General features: G+C 33.4%; 1 protein-coding gene across 3 annotated transcripts in view; it reads right to left on the reverse strand.

Annotated features, from left to right (window-relative positions):
• Positions 1-754: 754 nt before the first annotated feature.
• LOC113560489 (carboxyl-terminal PDZ ligand of neuronal nitric oxide synthase protein) overlaps positions 755-17,871 on the reverse strand; it is a 55,907-nt gene continuing 38,790 nt past the window's right edge. The window contains exons 1-6 of one of the 3 annotated variants that reach the window (XM_026966382.1): positions 12,966-13,420; positions 12,554-12,791; positions 4,484-4,656; positions 4,209-4,415; positions 2,796-2,918; positions 755-2,104 (exon numbers count right to left, since the gene is read on the reverse strand). In XM_026966382.1, the coding sequence (XP_026822183.1) occupies positions 1,346-2,104; positions 2,796-2,918; positions 4,209-4,415; positions 4,484-4,656; positions 12,554-12,791; positions 12,966-13,136 (1,671 nt within the window). In that variant the 5' untranslated portion in view covers positions 13,137-13,420 and the 3' untranslated portion in view covers positions 755-1,345. Of the gene's footprint in view, positions 2,105-2,795; positions 2,919-4,208; positions 4,416-4,483; positions 4,657-12,553; positions 12,792-12,965; positions 13,421-17,871 lie in introns of those variants that run through there. The other 2 variants (XM_026966383.1, XM_026966381.1) reach the window with 2 other exon arrangements.

Here is a 17,871-nt window from a genome sequence, read left to right on the forward strand (position 1 = left end):
TTTTTGAAGCGTATTTCGTAAAATATCATACATTATAACTAGGTACCAATCTTGGTTTACCACATTCCAGACATTTTCGATTTCGTACTATATTTAAGAAGTACCATACGTTTTTAATAGTATAATATTATAATGCTATGACATGAAAATAGACACTGATCAGAACCCAGACGTCCCGAAAATAGAATAATATTTTAATATAGTAGGTATAGTAAAATAAAATAATATAATTTCAACATAACAAAACTAAAACAAATAATTGATAATTCATTTTTGTATCAAAATATTTTTTTATTTTATGTTATATTATAAAAATTCAACAGTCACGAATTGGCGGTAGGCATAGCGGGAAATAGTAATAATAATATATTATGATACATAACAAAAACGTAATATCGGTTTCGTCGGAATAATAATAATATAATATCGTCGACGACGACGTTACAAAACGTTTTCGCGACCGAATAAATATTATAATAATTATTATAATGTCGCGTTTGAAGTCTTATGACCTAATAATAATAATAATATTAATATATTATTATACGGTCCCGCGAAAATCGACGTTGCCGATATCCCGTTTACATACATATATTATGTAAAAATTTAACATATACATACAGAGGTACATATATTATACATACGCATATAAATATATATATATATACACATACAGAGTGATTTTTTTATCATTGTTCATTCATTGTTTCAAAAACAAAAATTTTCAAAAAAAATTATATTTTTACCATTTTTGATCAATATAATTTTTTTTAAGTTTTTACTTTTTGTATGATAACATACATTTTAATTTCATACTCCAAAGCAGAATATTACTCGCTGTAATTTTATATCTAGAGATTAAAATGTTGTTCCATTAGTTCGCTCGTCTGAATATTTATAATAACTCATAAATTATTATTCGTCCAAAATTTGATTTTTACACCGAAATACTCCGGATAATATTTTGCTTAGGAATATAAAATGAAATTATAACCATACAAACTAGTAAAAAATCATTTTTATAACATTTTAGTCTTTTTATTACACACAGTTGTGTAAAAAAATGTTTTCACAAACGTTAATTGTTTTTGAAATTATGAGTGTTTCGCTATAAAAAAAAATCAACGGGTGTATACATATATACATTTATACATATCCAACTGCTTGCGTGGTAAACGATAATATCTGACCTAAACTCAATGTGGTTTATTGCATTGTTGTACGCGTAAGAGTAGATGTGAATATGCATACACACGCATATTTATATATATATATATATATATTATATTGCACTCGGCTGGTGAAAAAAACACATTTACAACGTGTGCGGATTTTCCGGACGGATCTATTTCGTAGTGTGCCGGGCCCAGGTGGTCCTGTGCACTTGGCTCATTAGATTGCTCTTGTTGGGCACCTTTTCGCTAGTCGACCTCGTTATCGGGCCGTTGCCCACCACGGATGCGGTCTTTTTAGCGACCGATCGGCTGGCACCACTGCCCGGCGACGACGACGACACCTTCAGCAACGATTTTTGCTGCTTGCCGGGCGGCGGCGGCGATAGCACCGTCGACGGTTCCGGCGGTTCAGGGTGGTGCGGCGATGGTGGTGACGGTTCGCCGGCGGTACGGTCGTCGACCACCACCACAGTTACCTGCCGGTCGTCCGACAGCGGCTTGATGATGCCGTCGTTCGCGGTGCCGCAACAGTCGACGCCAGACGAGGACCGGCCGGCCACTGGTGACGCCGAGTATGACGACTGCGACAGCGGCCTGCAGTTGATGTGCGTCGGCGATGTGGACGGCTGTTGCTGGTGCGCGGACGGGGCGTACAGGTGTGGCTGGTACGCCGCGGGTCGCTGTTGTTGGTACGGGCCCGCGGCGGACGCGTTGTTCGCCGCTATCGTGCCGGTCAGCGACTGGAGCCGCTGCAACAGCTGCGCTTGAAACTGTTGGTCTACCGTCGGCGCGGGCTGACTGAAGTTGAAGTCGAAGTTCATAGGCATGTGGTACGCCGGGGCCCTGTGCCGAGGCGATGGCGGCGGCAATTCCGGGAGGTAGGACGCCGGTGCGGACGACGGCGTCGGCAAGTCGCACATCATGGGATGCTGTGGGTACGCACCAAACAACAAAAACAAAAATTACGACTTGTGACGGACGTCTGTGTAAAACTAATAATATAAATAATAATAAAAATAATAATAATAACAATAATTTAATAATATTATATTATAATCTACTTAATTTACAACAACAAAAACAATAATAAAACACTAAATTATTATTATAAAATATATTAATAAAATGCGTTAAAATACAAAACTCAACGTACCGGACATCCAGGATATCCTGGGCAGGTATTTATTATACATGTCAATTTATCGGAAAACGGTTAAGTACATCAAACGGTGTGGTCAATCAGCTGCGTTAGAAAAAAAACGTTGAACCGTGTCAAAAAACAACAGCAACAGCAACAAACAACAAACAATAAAACATCTGCGACGCGTTACAAAGAGTTGGAGCGTATTATATCATATAAGATAGGTAAACTAAAACACGACTCTCTATAATAATATTAATATACTGTTAGTCGAAAGACGCGCCGCGTGACTGCACGCGTTATGTTACGTTATACACACCCACACAAATCATACGCACGCGCGTCCAAACATGTTAGTAGCGTCCAACTGCAAAAATGAATAATTATAATAGCGCCGATAACACGGCCAGGTATATTGGTTAACCATGGCGGGAACACGGTCAAACATATTATTATCAAAATCGCGTAGGCGCACTTACCGGGGGAAGCGAATGATGTTGCATTTCACTTCTGATCCTTTCCTGGTCGTGCAGCAACGACACCAACGAGGCGATATGATCCAGCAGTTCCTTGTTGTGCACCAAAAGTTGGTGTGTTCTTGCCTGCAAAAAAAACGCAAATCAAGTTATAGAATGTGTTTTATTTTTATTATTAGTAGTATTTTAATAGCAGTAGTGGCTGCACAGAGCTGAAAACGCTAAACAAATTGTAAACAACAGCGATTGGGTCTGATGGCAGTGGAAACAGGACGCAGAAAAATCATCAACGATGAGTGAACAAAGCGACTAATACCTGACGTGCATTGCTGGGTCAACCAAACAAGCTTACTACGATATGATGGGGCATGGGTGAGTTTATATCCATAGATTTACGTGGGTGGCAAATTCACATCATGTGTAATACGGAATGGCGATAGTTGGTGCAGAACATACGTCTTTCTTCGGAAGCAGCCGATTGGAAAATAAATGCGTGGAGTTGCAGTTGTGTAAAATAGCTGAGAGGAATAGAAAAAAGCAGAACAATACACTTTTATGCACAAACACATTAAGGCTACTTAAAAGGTAAACTTGTAGTGATGTAAATTTGGTGAATGGTAAAAATTCATAAATTTATGAAATATATGTTAATAAAAGATGACGGCCCAGCGGGAAAGCAAAGTAAAGTTCTCCCACTGGTCGGCGATTTCACGATAAAAAAAATAATAATTAAGTAGTAGTAGTTGTATCATCGCTGAAACTAAGTACGGTCGACCACGTTGGCCGACGTCTAGTCGCGTTAATTATAGCACAGTTGGTTCACGCTAATAATGCATTATTATTATTATAGCCAAGACGAGACCACCGTACGGAACTACAAATTAATGAATTTTCTCAAAACTACAGACTATAGACTATACAGTATACACGCAGTATGCGATTAATATTTGAATATTATAAATACGTACACACACGACATTTACCTAGCGGTTTTATGAATAGTATTTGATTTCCACGTGAACCTTGAAAATACCGATAGAGATAATAAAATATGATTATTACCATTAAGTAATAACAATCAAGATCAGCTATTAAATAATATAAACATTCAAAGTACCATCACTGAAAAGACGACACATTATTTTTTCCTTAATGAGTTTTACTTAGCATTACAATAATATTAGTTTATATCGTCGCAAATGCAGTATTGTTGTTTATAATATAAAGCAGAATATGTTTTGAATTTGGCATGTGATCAGAAATTGAGAAATTTTGCGAAATTTATTGCGATCGTTTGAAACGAGTGCCAAAATATCAACCGTGCATTTAACAACTATATATGGTGTCAAATCATTTGATTTTGTTATGTTGTGTGGTAGCAGGACCATTTTTATATTAGTGACTGATGTAATTTACCTGAGCTTCCATCCTGGCGGTGGTTTCGGCCGCCAACTGGTCCCTGAGCATGTGCACTTGAGCCACTGCAGCTTGTGTCTGATGCGTTTGCTGGTCTAGTTGCTGGCGTAATAATTGCATTTCATGTTGTACGCTCAAAGAGGACAACGGGACACCGTCGCCTTTTGATGATTCAGTCATTGGGGAGCTAAATACTTCACTGCCGTTCTGTGCGGAATAAAAAAAAAGATAAATTGATAATCGAAGCATGTAAAAAATTAATATCTATAGAATACCATTGGCGAGGAACGTCTGTGGTTGACTGACGAAGCCGATGGCGGTGGAATGATATCTAGTCGTAAAGGACGTTGTGTGTCATTGGGGCCTCCGTCCCTTCTAGCTCCGTCCAATGATGAAACAGAATCGTTTCCGACAGATGTTTCCAGTCTACCTTGGTTTTCGAATGTGTCTAAAATTATAAATACAGTATGATATAATTATACATATAATAAAAATTCCTAACAATAAAATTCAGTTTACATAAAACTATTCATATAGGTTAATATTATTTCTATAATATTAACACTTATTACTATATCCAGTAAATTTATTTGTATACATTTTACTTCTGTTTTGAATATTATGAAATTATGTGTTCAAAATTTAATAATTATTTATCAATTTAAGTCTCAATGACTGGAAACAACCAATCTTATAAAATAGTAACTAATTATAAAAATTAAAGTATTTTTTGCCAAGTGCCAATATAATAATAATATATTTTGTCACAATAGCAGTAAAATTTGTTCCAAAAAAAAAAAAAAAATGATTTTCATAATAATAACCCAGTATATCCCACGGCTGGTCCAACGAGATATAGTTGTATAAGCTGTACATTCGGTCTGCACGGCGTAAATTTAAAACATTGCACAACTGAAGTAGGTTTTATGTCACAACGGTGACGTCGAGTCATATGTGCGGGGCAAAGAGCCAATTAGTTTGACGTCAAATAGTCAGGGACTAGAATAGAACAGTTTGCTGCCCACGTGCCATTCGGACGGAGAGGGGAAAGGAAAAAATCAGATCCCATACAACTGGCACGGGGCTAAAGAAAAATAAAGAATAGTAAAAAGTATAATGTTATATACGTTTGTGTACTGCATTTTTTACACCACTGCAGTGTGCGCGCTACCATTTCGCTGTTATCCGCTCGTTACCCGGCGCGACAGAGGTTTGTTTCTTCTCGTCTTTTCCGGTTCACGGTTGGCTCGAAATGACAAATTAGAAATATATCATTGTTCAAATAACGGCTTATCGATAGTTATGACAATGAACACAACATTATGTAACATAGTAAAAGAGTATTATCGCGACAATAAATTACGGGTTTAAGTGAGGAAGGGAGGGAAACTTTTTCTGATAGCGCGTGTTTACTCTAGTGTTGATACAATTAATATAGGTAGGCGATTCAATCTACTTTTGAGAGTGCGTGTGCGTTTTTGACGACGTAAACAACTTTACGATAACAACTTATCGACGTTGTAGTTGAGCTTATCGACTTCGTTACTCGATCCGCTTAGTAAAAGTAGTTGTTTCAATATGTTACTGTAAGATCAATTCGAAAACAAATCTACACGTAAGTCTTGATTATAGTAAACCGTCTAATGCCGCACGCCATAATCCACAGTTAGAAAAGATATAAATTGATGGGAGTCATTAATCCATCCTCTTCCCTTACACACACACAAACATACAAACACAGACCTCTATTTTTTCTAAAAATCTTGTATTGATTTGATTATTGAATCCACGTTTTTAACGAACATTTTAATTAATAAATAATCTGCTATAATAAGATCGAAAATAGAATAATATTATGTGATACTTAATAATAATTAAAAACATCCGAAAAAAATATTATTGTAATTTATTGATATATATTATTGTTGTACGTCGTAAATAAATAACCGCTCACTGGCGTTTATTCTGAACTATTGTTTAAGTATTTCTTAGTATGAAACTATGTAGATGACATTATTATCTATTATAATTATATTATTATACATTTAATATTGATATCGATACAATTAATATATTATAAAATTTTGTGAACGTCACAGGCACAAAAGTAAAAACCGAACGACCCAAGATTATTATTTCAAGTCCTTGCCAATGAGATGTTCGCGTACATCTAGAAAGGGTGGAAAGAGTGAACTATAAAGTATATATTATATTAAACGTCTATAGGTATATATCGTTTTACGCGACATAACGACTTAACGACTGCACAAGTCATCGTCAATCTGGCCGGGTGCGTCAACTCGTTATTTTTCTGATTTTTAATTTCCCCAGACGACGCGGTTAGTCGACGATACCTCCTTTCTCTTAACGGTGTTTTCGCGTATGGACGATCATCTGCGACTGATTTGATGCGCACAAAACTCCTGATAAAATCATATAATTATATGACTCGGTATCTCCATCGGTTCTAAACCGGAATGAACACTACTGCGCTGCTGCTGCTGCACGACAATATAAACGTAGTTACAAAACGGCAGCGATTGAGGCTTGTGGAGGTGTGTTTTAGGGATCATAAACTGAGTGTTTATTCACACTTCACCATGTCGTTCAAGTTGAAATGTATTCCAAGTAACTCGTGTTATCAATAACGTCTTGGGCGTAGACACACCAAAAAGCCCGATTATACGATGCTGTATGATTGTATAATATTATATTATATAGAGCGTTGAATATAAATGGTGGATTTGGGACGAAATTATATGATTAAAAAGGAATAAGTCTATTCGACTATTTTTCGATGATTAGGCTGCTTTGTAGAAAAAGTGTAATGTATAATATTTGTTATATTTAATTGTTGTATATTTTTTTTCAAATAAGAACAAATACAGAAATGAAACGTTTTTGTCTCGATTTAAAAAAATGATTTTAATTTAACTCGTTAACGCCATCTAATAAATTACGTTATTATTAATCAATATACATATTATATATATTTCATAATATTGAGGTTGTATTATTTAATATTGTGGTGTGTTCTTTTCCCGCTAAATCACGCACAAAAGCCACATATAACAATAGTTTTATAAACCACGATCGCACACACAGTATACACAGCCAATCTTATTCTTTATCTCACGTCAAAGGTTTCAAATTCTGTTCTCATACATGTACTTACTACTTAATTATACGAAAATTATTGAGGTTTTTAAATCGAAATTCGGACGACCAGTAGGTATAATTCTGTTTTTGAGTTACTTTAACATAATATGATTGTACCAAGGAGAATATATGACCTGGTAAGCGTTGTTGGTGAATCACCCTGCGCACAATAATAATAATAATAATAGGAATATATCATTTCATCCGGACCGGCACCGCGTACATGAAAAGTGTGTGAAAAATCCTCCACACGCCGCAGACCACGTTACGTTTATAATAATTATCATCATTGTTGCGTATATTATATAGATAATAGTAATAAAATGTACAATAACGGCCTCTGTTGTACTATACTCGTGTTTTACCTGAGCCGATTGTTTTCGCCGACCGGGGAACAAAGAACCACCGGTAGGCACGTTGTAATAAATTAGACGGATCCGTCGTGCACAAAAGTCACCATTGTGTGGCATAGTCGTCGTCGGATCGCCCGTGATACCCAGGCCGGTTTTGCGGCAGCGCTTATTATTATTATTTTATACGCGGTCGCTGGTGTGGCCGCGCGAACCCGCCACCGCTGCCGAGGCCGAGTGTACCGCGATCGCACGATTTATCATTATCATTTTAATATTATTATCGTTGAGCGGGGTGAGAGAAGAAAAACGTCGACGACAAATCGTCCGTGTGCCATCGGGTCGTGGCCCGAGACCACCGAATATAGCGGCGCGGAAAAGTGAAGGCCCGCCGAGGAAACACGCGCGTTTGGCAACCGTCACGAGAATGTGATTCTTTTATACCTCGTCGGCCGGTGACAGACGTCAACTTTTATGAAGGATTTGTGTGTGTGTGTTAAAGTCCGGCAGGTCGGCTGGTGCTAAGCCAAAATACTTTCATTCCACGCGAAGGCTATATAGTACATACATTGATAACGCGCACCGTATTTTTGGTATTTTTTTTCCAAATTCAAAGATCAATGGCGATCGACATTACACCGATTCATACTCAAAAATAGTCGGTCACTCTATCGCGGGTGATTGCTGTGTTCGTATAGCTCTCCATTGCGGTGCAGTACTATACGCGAGATTATTAATGTCTCATCCTCGTCATGATTATGAGTCTAACGGTCAACGAATTAACGATAATAGCTATTCTTTCCTTCTCGTTTCAATAGCCTACGGTAATAATTTCTAAACAACATTGTCGAGTAATTATTGAAATAATTGTTATCAAAACGATGCTTGGCATCAAGTCGTGTGTTTAATTTGAACCCGAAACGGTTACAGAAACATTTGCTCGTTAAAACCATAAGAATGACGTGTATATTTTGATTTTTCAAGAAATGACATTGGTTTTCTACGAAAAAATGCAAAAAGATAAAATTTCTCGATAAACGTCGTGACGTAGGAACTTTCAAATTGATTTTTCTCGTAATACTTTTATTTATAAATAGTTTCAATACAAACCAAGTACCGACAAACTGTCTGTTGAGAGAAAATAAAAATATTTTCAGTATTATACTTAAACATCATTCTACTTATACTACAAATATTTGTATACAAGCACAGCCAATATGTAAAAAGGAATTGTTTCCAAGAATATTCTAAAATATATTTTATTGTATAATTCCATAATGTTATTCAATTTAAATAATATAATTACGTTGCCTGTTTGTCCAAATATTTGAAACTATACAAACAAGACGATTTTATATTAATAATTTATTCTACTTCACGATCGATAACACATAACACACAGTATCTCTAATTATTATGCCTTGTAAATGAAGTTTTTTCTAAAAATTAAGAAATAAATTACAATTTATAATTCTGAATTTATAAAATAGCATTAGTACAAACATAATGTTACTTGAGAATTTTCAAAAATATACTTTGTAGTTGGTTGAATTGTGTTAATAACATTAAATATTATACCATTAAACTATATCGTAAAATATATTTTGTTACAACTCCCATTATATTATATATTACAGTTATCACTTATCATATTAACCTAATGTTAAAATAAAAGCAATTCATCAGACAGAAACTCGTCTATAAAGATTAAGAGTGATGAAATATGAGATTTAAAATATATTATACAATTTAATGGCTTGTACATCTTAAAATTAAGTTGTAATTTATGAAGACTTACACATTTGATAATTAATTAAATGCCAGAGGTAGGAGAAATATAATAGAGATATATAATATTTTATCTACATTCGTTTTTAATTATTTTTTCTTTATAATGATAATTACCATATGTATGAATGGATACAATAAGAAAAAAAAGAAAATACATATGGCTACAGTGAAACCCTCGAATACCGGACACTCTCGGTGATCGAGAAATTGTATCCCCAGTTTGGAGGTGTTTGCTATTTAGATAGAATAATAAATGTGTAAGATGAGAACATATGCATTAAATTAAATTAAATTATCTAGATTTAATATTGATGGTCATTGACATCAAAAAATTTACCTGATACATACATAACCTGACACATTCAATTTTGTGAGAAAAAATAAGTCAGCTTTGTCTGCTTATAATTTTACTAACAGTACAATATTGTGAATAAGTTCATTTGCCAAGGTTACATTATAAGAGAAAATAGAACTAGTGACTACCTTTACTAACAAAATTTAACCTATAAAATGTTCAGTACGTCCTGTACAGTAGCTATCCCGTACTTATAATCTAAAATTTTGAAGTTTCTACTTCCTCGAGCCAGTTTAGTTTCATAAATGAATAGTTGTATGAATGATTTGTGTTTTATTATACGGGTATCGTGCGCATCAGCAACCAGTTTATTATCATTATATCTAATGTGAGCATATTTTACTGATACCGTTTTGTCATTATTTTTAAATTAAGATTTATAAACATTTCCACTACTCGGAGGATCCGCTATTAAGATTTAAGAGGTTTCCCCATTGAAAAGTAGTAAAAATATCCCTATTTGCGAAAAATCCGTCTGTTATCAAGAAGTTATCACTATTAGGAATTTTTCATCAGAAAAGGTTTCACTGTATTTCGTTGATAGAAGAACGATTGATAACATTAGCAATTTTAAATTAATTAGTTGGTATTTATTTATTTTTATTATCTAGTTAAAATAAATATTAACAGTATATACGCTTAACTATATTGTATTGTCTACTTAGAACTGGTAGAGTATTTTTAAGCATAATATATGGATATCCCAACTTAAAACAAATAAAAAACATTATACAATATTATTTTTGTTATTTCAAATTTAAGTTTTGGATATTATTTAGTAAAATTTACTTTATTGTATTGTATTGAAACTAGTACATCTATTATTTATTTTAGCAAAGGATACCGAAACGAATTTTTGTCTAATTAAAAATTAAAATTATTTTTATATTTCTAAACTATTCGCCAGAATAAATTGTTTGTAATTAAAACAACTATTCATTAATATCATTCAGATTTTCCTTTAATATTCATTTTTTAATTTTATAAGTCAATGGGTTTATTAGAGGGGTAGTCCAATAAACGCCTTATAAAAAACTATTTCGTAGTACTATTAGTAACATAGTTGGATGTTGGACATCCTAGTATGCTACGGACAATTCTCTAAAATATGCCACATTATAGTAGTATAATAATTAATAAGCATATTGAATTATATAATAATTTTTACAAAAAGAAGAAAACTAGGTATTTAGATATATAAGACATATAAGAGAATACTACTTATTAGTAGCCCTTATAAAATTATACATTTTTAAATTATTACTATTACCTATCATCATTGTTTTATTAATAATTTGCAAAATCGTGTTATAATTAAAACTTTAAACTTGTCAGAGAATTATTCGAAATGGATAAGGACGATTAAGTCTTAAAAAAATGATTAGAAAAGTACTCATGAAGGCGAATTAGTCTATTCCTAAACATATTGTGTAATCTCTTCTAAAACCGTTAACTTCTCCGTACACTCACTGTCGTTTGATATCATTTTGGGATATTTATGAATTGTCTAGTTGTTAAACATTAAACGTTATGAACTCGTTAAGCTAAATACAAATATATTATGTTTATGTTTATGATGTAAATAATTTATGTTTGATATATTATAACTCAGACAAAAATCAAAAGCATAAAACTACTCAAGTCATCAGTATAATTTTATTATACTCACTTATATAAAGTACTCGTAAAAAAAAAAAAAACGTAGGTATACTAAAACAGAATCGTTCTACGCACATAACTTTTACTTCTTAATTCGATTACATGCGCTCTTGTACGTATATTATAATATACTAATATACGAGTATTATTGTTTATCAACCGGAAAAAGGTATAGGTAGTACCATTAATAGCTACCATCTGCTTTAATGAATATTGTGATCAGAAATAAACAGAAGAATGTAGTATTTATAGACATTTTTTTAACCCATTCGAGCGGAATCCATAATAATATTCAAAACTGTATGTTATACATGTATACGAGTATCGTACATAGTTAAAAAATCGGGTGTTCCGATCATTGTGTATATAAATAAAATATGTAAGCACCGCAGCACAGGCGGCGTAGAATAAATATGCGGGAGGGGAAAGAAGGGAACGAAACAAAGATGTTTGATAAAGAGAACCTATGCTGGAATTGTTTAGGCGATAAATTAACGTATTTCAAGCGCATAGGTCACGTTAAAAATATGTTAAAGGGTAACCAATACGCATTGCCAAGACGTGTTCGCGGCGCACAGCAACACGCATACATTCGGTACACGCGTACATTGTATATACGCGCTCGCGGCTAGGTGCGGATAAGTCGCTCGATTTACAAATTATTATTATTATTTTGAACAGTATCGTTAAAAACGGTTCTAGTCGCGTGTTTATGTGTGTGCGTGTGAGTTGTAAAGTCGTTCGTTTAAAAACGAATAACGAACAGACGGAGAGGAAAAAAAGCAGAAACAGACCCGGTAAAACATTTTTGGATGTGGTCCCAGAAGCGGAGATCCGGACGTCTAAATTTAACGTGGTGACAATGACAGTTTTCTTGCAAAACGCCGACAAACCCGTCTCCGTGCAGTTTTTCCACCGTCTCGTAACGATTTGTGCTTTTACGATATTTTATTATTTATTTTTATTTTTATATCGTAATAGGTACGCGTCTAAAACGTATAATATTATTATTTGTAATGATCGCTTCTTACCTCGTTTCGATACAGAACCGTCGTCCGCCTCGTCGTCTTCGTCGCCCGAATCGTCTCCTCGGCGATCGTCGTCGTCGTCGTCGTCGCAATCGTCATCATCGTCATCGTCGTCCTCGCGACGTCTGAACGACGTCGACCCGTCCTCGTCGTCCCTGTCGCCGCCGTCTTCCGACGGGTTGACTCTGTGACACACTTCGAACGCTTGGCCCACCGTCCGCACCACTCGCATCGCTTGGCTCTGAAACACGCACAAGCACGGCGTATAACGCATTTTCTAAAAACGACGAGAAAAACAAAAACCCCATCACAAAAAAAAAAAAAACCAGAATGTAACGAAACCAATAATTGTAACGACGGTATAGTAAGGGAATCTGACGAGAGGTCGTCGTATAATTGACACCGTCATCGTTACCTGCAGTTCTTCGTCCAGTTCGAATTCGTCTGCCTTGTTTAGCACCACCCGAGGCTTGCCCCGGGGCACCACTTCGGGGTCCCGAAACGACAGTTTCTTCCTGGGCGCTTGCCGCAGGTGTTCCGGTTTCGGTGGCGACGGCGCGTTCGCGGTCTTCCTCATGATAACCATGTACGACACACAACGGGCGAGTTTTTTTTCGCGCCACACGATTAATACGGTTACGGTAAGTGTTGTCGCGGTGCGCGCGCGGCGAGGACGGCGAGAAAAAAACCTAATCGCGCGAGTGATTATAACGTTATAACTTTTTTTTATTATTATTTCTCGCCGCGGCGTCCGTCTGATGGTGAGCGCGCGCACACTCGTGCCCGCGTATACTGTTATAGGGTGGTGCGTGACACGGTGCGCGTGTGCGTCTTATTACGCGTGCGAACGTGTACGTTGGTCGGCCGTCGCGTCCCGACGCTATCTGACGACACCGGGGGCCCCAGACGGACTCCTCCCCACCATCCCTCGCCACCGCGCCACCAGCAGTCCCGCGCGTCGGTTCCCTGGCGCCGTGCCTAATTACGTCCCCTGTCCGGCGTGCCTATTTATCAATGTCCACATTACTACAATAGTAATATTATAATATTATAAGCACATTTTCCCATAAACGGATCACGCGCGGTTTCGGAGTTAGCGAATGTGCGATGATGTGGGGGAGGGGGTGGCGGATACTGATGCACCGGGGGCTTCAAGGTTGAGGTTGTTTTTAGACGACTCGGGTCGATGTCCTAGGTTTACTAATTTTGTGAGGAAATAAATTATAACCAATACTGAGGAATAGTTATGAAAAAAAAAAACAATTAAAAAAAATAACCTAAATCACAAGACTTTATTACATGGACTCAGTGTAACCCTATATATTAATCGTGACTCGATTTAAAAAAACGTATTAGTCACAAGGTACCTAAATGAAATGTTTTCATTATTAATAAGCCCAAAAATGATACACCTATAATCAATGGATACATGGATATATTAGCGTTAATGTATAAAATCCTGTAGTTCTATAAAATAAATAATTACGGGTATTTTCAGTTAATGTATTGAATAAATCCGTAAATACATACTTCAACTAGTTATTCTACATATACTAACTAGGTATTTTATAAACTAACAATAACGGTTTAATTAATATATTTTAAACTATTTTTGAATTAGATTATACTATTAGATTACTATTTATAAAATATAAATATTTATTTTGAAAAAGCCAAATCTGATTTGTAAAAGTCATTATATATTAGAATTATTAAATTTTTATTATTTTTACGAATTGCAATTTTTTATTAGTACACGAACTTTTTGGATGGTATTTAGATGTGCCATTTGGTGGTGCACTTTTGTTGGTATGTACATTTGAAAAACCTTGACCATTACCCAATGATTGGAATTCGGATAACTTTCGAAGACAAATATCTTCATCTGGGACGTCACTGATGTTATCTAATCAACACTCAAGTCCCGGTTATCTATCTTACGATGACTATAAATTTGATACATTAGCGAAAACTGATATTCTATATACTAACTAGTAAAACCGTGTATAATTTATAGATTAATGAGCATATTTAGGAACTGTATAGAATAACTAGTTATTATTTAATAAAATAACATATTACATACATTATGGCTAACAGATATTGTACATATGTAAGAATACAATTACGAGAATTTAATCCGACACTGATCACATGTTAAAAATTACGAATATTTTATATTATGTTGAATAAAGACGAGCAACATAATATGTGTTTGTGTATGTATAGGGCCGAATTTGTGAATTTTTTCGGCTCGGGAAATATGAATCAAACCGGCCCATGAATCATGAATGTAATTCTTCTCCTCCTACTACATCATCTAGGTACTACAAATGCCAACTTTCCCATACTTATTATTTTTATGAGAGTTTGTTTGGAATGTTGCAACTGTTACAAGTACAAATGATATAACATACTAGTTTAACTTATTTTTACCAACATACTTACAATGCCTACATACCAGTGCCTATAATTGATTTAATAAATAGATTTATTTATATGATCTACAAAAAAAGTCATTTAAATTAATAGACAGTTTTTAATATTATAATGTATCACTCTTATTTATGTTATTATTTGACTTTACATAAATATAAATGCAACTAACTGAATTGTACCTATGAAGTGATTATTTGAGTAGTACCAACAGTACTTAAGATCAATATAATTACATTCTAGAAATTAAATATTATACAAAACATCAATCTAAATAAGCTGATACAAGCTAGTTTAATAATATCACAGATTATATTCATACTCATAACCAACAAGTACTAAAATAATATCTATAATAATTCTACATATTTGTTTTTTTAATATTTTACTATATAACATAGAGAATATCAAGTTGTCTCACAATATGTTATTTTTTAATAAGTTTATAATTAATTCGTTTTGTTTGTATAAAATATAAGAAGAAAAATTTGACTACATCAAACGAGATGTTCCAAAATTAAGAACAAATAATTTGTCAAGTATACTTTACAAGACTGGAGTAGTGAAGTGTGTGAGTGTTTATATATATGTGTGTGTGTGTATGTAAACTATTAATAAATAAATTAGTTATTATACGGAGTGTGAAGTCGCGACAGATAACATTGATTTAATTATATTCCACTGAAAACAATTACAAGCATTGATGCACCGAGGGAAATTTGTTATTTTATGTATCGTTTCTAGCAATTTTCAACTAAAAAGTATTTTGCACGTAAAACATGAAGAAATAATGAGAAAATATACCAAATTTATCAAAATTTATGAATTTGCTTCACTCCGTATTCACTACCCTAAAGTGACCATAAAAATGATTTTTAAGCATAATGTTCTTTTATTCCGACAAACTTCGAACAGTACGCTTTTTGTCCCGTTTTAATCTATGTTATAATACTTATAGATATGAGTGCTAAATAAAAACCACCTGTACAAGAATTCACTGTTTTGTATTCAGTTGTTATTAAAACTAAAGTTAAAATATTTAACTTATAAGTAAGAGTTTTTGTGTAATGAGCATGGAATGACAACAAACAGACGTCAGCGATTATCGTGAAACATGTATCATATTGCATAGTGTAATATTATGAACACCAATAACAAGAATGATCTTTACCATAAAAAACAGACAAACATTATCTCTAAAATATTATTAAAAATATAAATTATTATATTTTGGAGTTTTTTAGAATTGAGCCAAAATTGCTTGTCCCGCTTTTTTAAATATAAATATGGTCACCCCACACTACGCCCGCGTAGTTTGAACGTATATAGTACATATACCTACTGTTTAATATTAATATGAGTATATGATGAATAGCTCAATTTATTGTCCTCGAAACTTTATATAGCGTATTATATTACTACTGTAGAGCAACAATTATATCTGAACAGAACTAAAGATAACGGTGAAAAATTATATTAAATAATACATTTTTGTCCATTGTCCTATTATTGTTTTTATTTATACCTTGATTTAAATATAGTAAAAACTCATAATATTATACAATTATAATTCATATTATTTGACAAAAAATATAAATTTTCATATTATTATAAGACTTTTTTCCACTGATATATGAGAACATTTTACATTGCATAGTTATTTACTTTCCAAAGATTTTGCTTAAGATAATTTAAGAAAGGTTTTTAGTCTATTCATAATTTACGAGAGTTCGTTTGGTCTCAAAGACGAGACTAGACAAGAAACTATAAGATGAATAATTTATTATAATAACATAGGATATAGGCACGTTGATTTGTATTTATATATATATATTTATTTATTTATAAATGTTAATAATATGTATCATCTATTTCGATTCATAACTTTACTAATTTACAAAATCTTTTTTGTGTTCTTATATTTATCATAATTTGAAAAATAAATTATCCCATCTTTATAACAATAAGTGTAATAGTATTTAATATTAAATTACTTATAAAATTAGATTTGGATATCAAAAAGATATTTATGTCAAATAAATATTACAAAATAATATTTTTGACGTTATTTTTTTTTAAATAAAAACTTTATATTATACGTATAGTTAAAAAATTTCTTATTGTACCTATTCAGCTGTATCATCTATACAATATAACCAAAACAACAAGTTTTGATTTTTAGTCAATTTATCAAAAAAACGCTTAAACTGTTAAGTGATTTTTGACACACGTGGTGTAGTTAGTATGACAAAGGGGAAAAGTGCACAACGATGCATCAATCAGCAAATGTCATGAAGGTTTTATTTCCTTAGGGAAAAATACATTTATTACCAAACTATTTTTAACCATCTGTGTTTTGATTTTGAACATTTTTGAACAGTTTATGTCCTTGTGTTACAAATTTAAACTTGAACCCTTCGCTCTAAAAAAAATTGTGAAAATAAATTTTATTTTTATCAAGAGATGGAACTCTTTTTAAATATTTTTGATTTTTAATTTAATAAAATGCATGAACAATGTTTAAATATTATAAATATACTAAAGAAAATCTGGATATTGAGATTTTTATGTTTAAGATCTATGCATATACTGTACTCAATATGACAATATAATATAAAACGAATATATTAAATCTTAATACTATAGTTTTATTTTTGATTCAAAATGAAAATTTTAACTGTCTATTTATAATATTTTTCTATTAAAAATGACAATAATTAAAAAACCTCAAACCAGCAAAATATTAATTTAAACTTTATGTTACTTTTTTTTTTTACAGTAGTGTAATTGAACTCTTGATTGTTTGCTAACCCACGAACTTATCTATTGTTAAGAGATGACGAATTTTGCCGTCAATCACGAAGACACAAGTGGTAGATACGTTA

This window comes from Rhopalosiphum maidis, chromosome 4 (genome assembly GCF_003676215.2).
Source record: "Rhopalosiphum maidis isolate BTI-1 chromosome 4, ASM367621v3, whole genome shotgun sequence".
NCBI lineage: Eukaryota > Metazoa > Arthropoda > Insecta > Hemiptera > Aphididae > Rhopalosiphum > Rhopalosiphum maidis.